The sequence below is a fragment of the Lottia gigantea genome (assembly GCF_000327385.1).
Source record: "Lottia gigantea unplaced genomic scaffold LOTGIsca_21, whole genome shotgun sequence".
Lineage (NCBI taxonomy): Eukaryota > Metazoa > Mollusca > Gastropoda > Lottiidae > Lottia > Lottia gigantea.
Genome location: NW_008708458.1, coordinates 2,964,358 through 2,973,608, shown reverse-complemented (window position 1 = coordinate 2,973,608; position 9,251 = coordinate 2,964,358). Strand labels below are relative to the sequence as shown.

The following is a 9,251-nucleotide window of genomic DNA, read 5'->3' as shown; positions in this document are numbered from 1 at the left end:
TTTATAGGAATAAACAAACATACATACAAAAAAATATGTTTTAAACATGAATTAACTAAAACCAAATGCACATTGGAGAATCATGAATGAGAAAATGTAAAAAGTTTCATTTTAATAAGCACATAGTCACATACAGCGTTTGTTATAAACATTACAGGAATATTGTTGTTGAAATATTTGCTGTAATACTACCTGATACAGCTTTATTTCAGCTAGCTGTATTGTACCACTTGTCAATCTCAACATCACAGATTCTCTCACAATACAAGTGAAACTACTGTTTTGACAGTTTGCTTTCTAGATGTTTTCATTCATATAAGCTTACTGACAGATATTACTGATATTAGAATATTATAGATCTTTACTGTCCATGACAGCGCAAATTTTTTTGTGATTTTTAACTGAATACTTGTGAAAATTTCAAAGCAAAACAAGGAATTTCTACAAGGAAAACTGGAAAAGTTATTAACAATATGCCCTAATTTTCTTCAGTGCAATAGGTATAATGAGCAAATTTAAGATATTATATCAACATATTATATTATGTATAAAGGGTGTATAGAGCTATAAAATAATACTCATATTCAAACATTGTCATATACTATATTATAGTGGCTTATTATATCCACAGATGACCTAGATTTAAATATATGTTAATATTAACAGGGCACTATAGGTTATTTTGGCCATAATCTTTTGACAGTACGGAATGAAATTTATTTTACAATAGATACAACCAAATACATGTAAAATATTGCACCTTATTCTAAATATAAAATCATTTCCTTTTTTATAAAATTGAATAACTGAAAAAACTACGGCTCAATCTTGATTTCGAAATCCTTTAAAAATAATAATATCTTGACAACGCCTAGCTGTAATTATTGCACAATCCACTTCATTGAAAAAAATATATTCAGATATTGATCAAAGTAGTTGGGAAGATCTGAATTGTTAAAATTAAAAAAATACGGACAACGCCCTTGCTTAAATTATGAAATGCTAAAAGTATGAAATTCCCATGCACAAAAGGAGAACTTGCCTTTGACACAAGAAAACAATGAAATTGAGAGTAAAGATTTTAATTAGCTGGCAAGTTAATTAATTAATTTAAACCTTTCTCTTATTACCTTGCCTGACTTCACACGTTAAATAATTCAACATTTAAGTTCCGAGGTTGATCATGAATCACCATGTTAATCAAGTTTTCACTTTTTGATTGCGTAGTATGAGAACAGATATAAAAATATTAGAACTCGGTCAAATTTTCTATAAACAAAAGGAAATTTATATTTTCAAGTAACAAATTTGATGCTTATTTTGAACTAGAATGACAAAGCGTATGATGTCAAAATGTAAATTATCACCCAAGATTATCAATGTGCCAGTGCCACCTTAAAAATGTAACTGAATTTTCACCTCGACCTGTGCTTTCGTAACTTCAATTATATGTTGTTGTTACAACCACTTTTACCTAACCAAATAGGTTTGAAGCATCTTAAAGATATTAGACAGTATAAAGAGAAGACTAAGCTAGTTATTACATCTTGAACATATTGAACATATTGAACATGCAACAAAGACTATAGTATGCAATTCATCGTTCAAAATAATTTCACATGATCATTATCTTTTCAAAATATTAATATCTAAATAAATAATTTATATATAATTTTAATCTTAGTTAAATTGTAATTTTTTTCAACCAGGTGTGAGTCACCAGCATAATTATGATTATCATAACCTACAGTGCCCTGTATAAATATCTAATAAAGTCTATATTAAACAATACAAATATCTTTCATATTTTCTCTCTTATCACCTGTCATTCAGACCATAAATTAGACAGGACTGTAGGAGACAAAACCCATCCTTATATTATCTTCAAATTACTTTATATCAAATTCTTAGAAACTTTTGATCACATTAGCTGTACACACCCATGTATTTCAAAATTTCACTAATTTTATCACCTGATGAAATTGCTGTTAGCTTTTATTGGGTATTTTTTCACCTATTCTTGAATATACCTGAATCATCTTAAATGAAGTATAAGATTACATTTACACATCCTTAAGATATTTGACTAGCATTCTGAAAAATCTTTGAATTTACAAAAGCCAAAATGTATCACAAAAATTATGTTTCATACACATACTGCATATATGATTTCTCCCGCATATGACTTCTAGAATGTTGAATATCAAGTGATAAAAGAGAAAAGAAAGATCAAAGCAAAATATAAAGAGCACCTGACAATATATCACATGTACATAGATCAGTTAATAATGACAAAGGCCATACTGATAGTTCAGGCTGGTTATCAGAACATCATAACTTTCATAATTCTGGGAATATCAATGACCAATGACCAATTTTAAATTTTAAGCTTATTCAGTTACAAAATATTAAAGTTATGAAATTTCTAACAAAATGATTTAATTTCTCATATGAATATTAAATATTATGATAATGGGATTAAATATGTACAGAAGTTTATTTCTAAATTCACAAAATTAACATAATCTGTTGAAATATTTACATAAGATTTTTATATATTAGAAATGTAAATAACATGTTTGTCTAAAAGTGTGCATATCTTTAAATATTTCCTATATCTTTGACAAGTAAGCTTAGCTCAGCTTAGCAAATATACTAAATTTCGACAATTAATTCATAATTACATTTTCCGTTTTATTCTTTAGAATAACGAGGAAACAATAAAATAACGCCATTATTCTTTTCATTATGAGAAATATTTCCCTTTAAATTTTGTGTCTAAAAATTTACTGTTTCCCCCGTTGATGAATGGTAAGAGTAGATTAGAAATACATGTTATGTTGGTGATTTTGAAGGCCACAATACAAGATATGCAATTGATAAAGTTAAATATATTTGACTTTCAAGAATCCATTTACAATGCAGAATAATAGACAGAGAATCCCTCTAAAGTAAAGAATTGATTCACAAGGGGAATCCAATAATCATTGCCTGTGTTCAGTTACCTATTTAAAAAGACCAACAAATCATCATGATATTTCTGATGAGAATTCAGGTAAACACACTTTAAATAACTTCGGGAAGATACTTGGTATTGACATAAATTGTTAACTTTATGACGCGTCAATGTCCAACATGACGACTAAAACTTGACGACAGGTGAATTGTTTACTTGTATCAACACCAAGGTCATCAATTCTTACCCTAAAATCAACACAAACACCAGAAAAACATCTTTGAACTCCACTTCTCACAACTGATACAATTTATCCAATTTCACAGTAAATCCAAAAAATTTACTTCAAATTTCTACACATAATTTAACCTTTAAAAATTCAGCAGATTTGTTTTTATTGCAAATAAATCACAACTTTAATAAAATTGTACAATCCATATATTTATTTTTTAATCCATTTCACAAAATTCTTCTATAAAAATTCTTATTTTTAATCATCCTTTACTTCCTTCAATATTGTATACGGAGCAAAACCAACTTTTCCAGCAATATTCCTCACCTTCCACCAATTTCTGCTATCATCCAACACTGCCACTATATCCCCTTTGCTGAGAGAAACTTCCTTGCTATTCCTGCCTTCTCGATCATGAATCACTTCAAACACTTTGTGACCAGAATTACGAAGATCTGATATATATTTGGCATTGTCATTTTCAGGACTATTATGGCTATGATGAGGTTCCATTCTGTTGTCACGATATTCTCTTGGTGCTAAACGTGGGCTTGGTGGCGCCACAACGGCATGAGTTCTCGGCGGCTCGAAATCCCTGGGTTGTCGGTAATCACCATAGTTACCATATCTATCTTCTCTTTCATGTGAGAAAGGTACATAAGTAAGTGAACGGTCGTCTTCATAGCGATGTTTTATCGGTGCATCTATTTCTGAATTTCTGAAACCATTTTCATGGATCTGGTTTGGCTGCCAACCATCGTAAAATCTTGGAGTGTAACTTGGTATATGTCCTTTCCATTCTTCTTTACATGTGGTCCAGTAATTTCCAAGGGCACGCCATAATTCTATTTCCTTGGAAGTCAAACAATTCTGCAAGAGCTGTTTAGCATCAGCAGTAATTAAAGGAGCGACAGCACTGTCTGCTAAGTTGACTCGCCCATGAACTGGATCTCGGCTGGCTTCGTAAATCAGACTCAATGGAGTGAACAGGAAATGCACTAATTCAGGAGCATTTGGATCATGGATGTGAGCCTTTAATTTTGCCAACAAGTTGAAAGATAATTTGAATTTTTGGAAGATATCGCTAAAATCTTGACTTGGTGGAGGTCTGGCTCTGTATCCCATGATACCTTCTCCTGACTGACGTTTTCTGTCTCGAGCATTACCTGCCTTTCTTTTCTCCAATTCTTTAAAAGTTTCAGCTGCCTGCTGAAGTCGGGAAACGAATTTCTCAATATCATCAAAACAATGGTTTAATAATTGCACATCTCGCTCCAGAACCTCATTCTGTCCTGGTTCAAACTCTTCTCTGTAGGCACGATTCACTTTCATTGATCGATTAGCATCAGGCCCAGGACCATAATATCTGCTTCCTCTTTGTGAAGTTAGGTAATCTTTCATTCCATTAAAGTCATACATGTCTCTCTCTGAAGGTCTGGGTGGTGCCTGCATTGGGGCAGGAGGTATTCTTTGTCCTCTGGGTTCACCTTTCTGTGCCAGTAAAATTTCATCCACTATTTTCTGCGATGCTGTGTCCACACTTTGGAAAATGTGCATATCAGCCTGAGTACGTCTTTTAGGATCCTCACCAACTGTAAACAGAAGTAAGTTGTTGTAGATCTCTCGTGTGTCGTTATTAAAAATGGCTGTTGGCGACTGGACAAATTGAATGGGAAATTTCTCTAACTCCTCGCCAGACTGGTTATCCAAAATAATCAAGAATTTCTTTTCAACTACCAAAAGACATCTCATAGTCCAAATACCAGTCGTGTTTTCCATTTGTCGTAATTTGAGTAATCCATCTTCTGGCTGAATAAAGCCATCTCGTGTCCAAGCTGCAAATGTAGCCAGGTGGTCAAGTTCAAATGTGGGGTCACTTGTGTTTCTCATGTCAATCCCTTGTTCAATGAAGTCACCACCAAATCTGTGTCTGTTTTGGCCTCTATTATAAATCTCGTCATCGTCACGGCGGTAAGGGTCCACCCTTTCGCCCTGATGAAAATCATCTCGATACGGGTCGTATCTGGGTTTGGCCATTGCGTTAGTTCTCAAAGGTCCTCGGTCATAATCATATCCATTCATGTCCCTAGGGGCTATCACTGGCATTATCTACAACCCCGACACGATGTTCAAATGTTGTTTTTCGGTCTTTGAGCTATAAAAAAATCCTTTGAAGACGAGAGAACAAGCAAAGTAGATCGACGACAAAACTTGTCTGACAACTTTGTGAGTCGACTTCCGGGGTCGTACTATAAATAAACACAGGGACTTGATATTTCATCACACTTGGACCCAGACCACAACTCTGCGACATATGTCATCGATGTCGTTAATCCGAAATCAGAGACAAATTAATGTTTTCACATTTTCAAAATTCCTTTTAGATTTTAAGCAAGCATGAAATTCAAAAGACAGAAATGAATTACTTGAGTAATAACATACAGTGATTTTCATATCAATGACTTATATGCAATTATTTTTGTTTATTTTGATCTGTAAATATTTCCTGTATTGTATTTCTTGACAATGTAATTTAAACCAGTTATGAATATATAACTATTAGGGATAGATCAGGTCACATTTATTGAAACACCTAATATAGGTCACTTCATATGATGTTTTTAGGTTGTTTAGTGAAATTACTTACAATTCAATGCTCTTTCCACCGATCGAAATAGAGAATGTAGATCGAAAAAGAATAGTCAACAGAAAAAGCTCCTGTAATATTGAAGGGCACCCTATTCCCAAAGTGGAGTTTCTCTCATAATCGAGGCAGAGTTCACAGTAACATATCCACTCAAAAGCCTTCATGAAACCTATTGGTTCTTTTGCAGCCATTGGGTATCTTTGTGGAGGTATAAAACTCAGTGGTATGATTTGTCCTAAAGAATTGAAATTATATACTCAAGCTATACAATACACATAGGCCTAAATTCAACCAAATCCCCAGTGAACTTTGACTTTGTGGGCTCTTTCAGTTCAGTAACACCTGGTGCCACTCTCTGACAATTTCAAAAAACTTTTCTATTCAAAAGTCCAACCATTTAGTTTTTATCACCCATACTATCTATTGTCTCTCTCTGTATATTATTAATTGAAACTCTTTAGTAACAGGTGTGAACTGCTCTATCATCATCCATATCTTTAGCATTACTGTCCATTGGCTTCATAAATATTTAAAAGACATGCCAAATATTGAAAATTTACAATTATTGTTGTTTAAAATTGTGTTATTTAATAAAGTTTGTAGTGGGTTCGGTGATATACAAGTATGTTGATAATTACTGGTATAGGAATTCATATTATTATATCATTAATACTGCCTCACTTAAAATACAGAAATATTGGTAATTAGCATGAAATATACTATAATATATATATACCCATATTGGGAAATATTAATGAAAATGATAATGAAGTCCATTAGAACCAATATGGCTCAGCTGGGGTTGTCGGCAGTCGTCGGCTTGACCCTACCAGCACTAACATGAAAATACAGCACCGCTGACTGACACACAGATGTGTGTACAATTATTGAATGCAAAATATGCAAAATTTTAACACAATCAGCATTTCTCAAGGTGTAAATAACATTGAAAATAGCTTGTATCACAGAAACCTAGTCCCCAGCTGTAAGTTGATACCTCTGTTAGCTTCGTGTATTACACTCATGTTAATTTTAGCCAGCACTTCAGCTACAACCCTGCTCCCAGCCCTAATAGTGGGGTGTAACTGTGCCCTATAGCATGTCATTATGCTACCAACTCGCTTCACCAGACACTGGTTTGGAAGGTCATCATTTCATCTTCTTTCTATCATATAATAAATAAATAGGAATACACAACACCAGAAATATTTAAATGCCCTCATTTACTTACCTTGTTAAATCAATATTTTAAATCAAAAGTTGGTCTAGATATAGTATCTTGTTGGAGTACTGTCGACTGGGGCTGATATTCAAGACTAAAATCAACCCCGCAAAATGTCACACCAGTCCCTTTAGTTTAAAAACATGCAAAATTTTTAATGCCATGGGTTATTTTTTGCGTCATAGAAGTATATTCTTGCTTTGATTGCTTATTATGTCTTATTGTGGGTACGGTATGTTATGTGTTGAATGGGAATCTATGTGGAAGAGATTACTATTTGCTAAGAGAATGAAAACTTTGACATGTATTCGATTATGAAATTTGATAATCGATAATTGAAATTGTAATTTTATCATTTTACCAGCCCTATTGTCAAATTGAAATGAAAATTGCTGGCTACATGTATACTAATAAATAATATGCAGTCTTTGATATTTTCTACAAATATTACTGGTAAACAATACTGTGGGCAATCAGTAGTATTCAATTATATTTTTCTTTTCAAATTTAATTATCCATTAAAATTACTTTGCAATATGTTAATCATGAAGCAAATATAAGCTTATATATCATTTTTTTATTGTTTGTAAGACGTGAAAAACTTCCTTGCAAATGACAGACAGCATATTGAGTTGTTTGAATTTTTTAAAGCTTAGTTTTTGTACCAGCAAATGACTCGCATGTATATAATACAGTTTTCGGACTATAAAATTCGCAATTCAAATGCTTCGAACCCCTGCAATTTGTTCATATTCCACGCTTCATATTTTCTTGCAGCTATAATAAATTGACTTTTCAACCAAAATTCGTGCAAATTTAATGTGTCACGTAAAAATAATTTTCAAATATTACCTGAAATACTTCTTTCTTTGATTCTTCCTGCAAGTGGTGCCAACGAAGCAATATTTTGCCAAAAATCTGCCGTAAAATTCACCGGATATGGTACTTTGCTGGAATCAAGGTCACAAAAATAAAGGTCGTGTTATCCGATTGGTTGAAACTTGGGGTCAAAGTTAAATTATGAGGTCAAAGTTGAAAGTTGAAGTTGTAGGTTATAACATTGCATCATCAAAATAATTTCGTGTTCACTTGGCAGAAAAACAAAAAAATCTCCCGGCTTCGTTTGCTTACAATAATTAAGAAAATCTATTTCGTATCACATTTCCGAGATTAATCTTCAGTGTAATGGCTTGAATAAACAGACATGAATCAACGTGAAAAGCTTGAGATCATCAACCATGATGTATCACTATAGTTAAGCGAAATAATATAGTGTCCAACAGACAGATTGAGAATTGGCACAACAGCATTTTTCTCTGGTTAGAATGCTACAGTGTCCCATATATTTGAAATATCAAGCTTAGCTATCAACCAGTGGTGTTGTATTTGCAGAGTGGCCTCAGATGTTACAAAAGATTGAGCATAGATTATAGTCCACTAAGTAGTATTGGGCCAGTAATTGTATTGCATATGCAAATAAAGAGAAATTTGAAAATGGGGCAATATTTTTATTTTCAACTGTCAAGTGGTCTTGTCTAGATGTACCTTAAGCACATGTAATTCCATCCATATACTATCTCCTCAAGTCACTTCCCTGAACCGGCATCTCTGACTTCAAATAGTATATGTCTAATGGACCTAAAAAAGACCAGACTTTTGGAACCCTAAAGCTAAGATTCCAAATAGCGTTATGCGAACATAAATGGCCCTTGTGGATCTGCCATGCGTCAAATATGATTCCATATGTGCGTTAAACGAATGCGTTATCTTTCTTTTGATGCACAGACTTCTAGACAGATGGATGCTTTGGTGCATAAAAAAGACATAAAATACGTCATATTTGGGAGATCTCCGTGCGGAAAGGCATGCGGATGCGTCAAAAATCGCTATACCAGGCGATTTTGTTTTGAAGCATGACAGAGACTATTTGACAGGGACTTTTTGACGGATACCGCTTCCGCAAATATGGAATCATAACCTCTTAAACCAAACCTTTCGATTTTTAACGCATGACGATGACGCATGACGCGTATATGGAATCTTAGCTTTATCTAGCAAACTGTGCAAACTCGTCTTATCTACTTGTACCTAAAGCACATTCAATCTTATCAAATTGACTAGATATGGCCCTATGACATAAAAGCATAACTGACAAATATAGCCCATCCATTCTCCCAAAGACAAAAATATAAAA

General features: G+C 33.3%; 1 protein-coding gene across 1 annotated transcript; it reads right to left on the bottom strand.

Annotated features, from left to right (window-relative positions):
- Positions 1-3,446: 3,446 nt before the first annotated feature.
- Positions 3,447-5,078, bottom strand: LOTGIDRAFT_115450 (hypothetical protein; the record flags this gene model as incomplete). Its single annotated transcript, XM_009054238.1, has 1 exon — positions 3,447-5,078. One exon carries the CDS (start codon positions 5,076-5,078, stop codon positions 3,447-3,449), a length of 1,632 nt encoding a protein of 543 aa, XP_009052486.1.
- Positions 5,079-9,251: the final 4,173 nt, after the last annotated feature.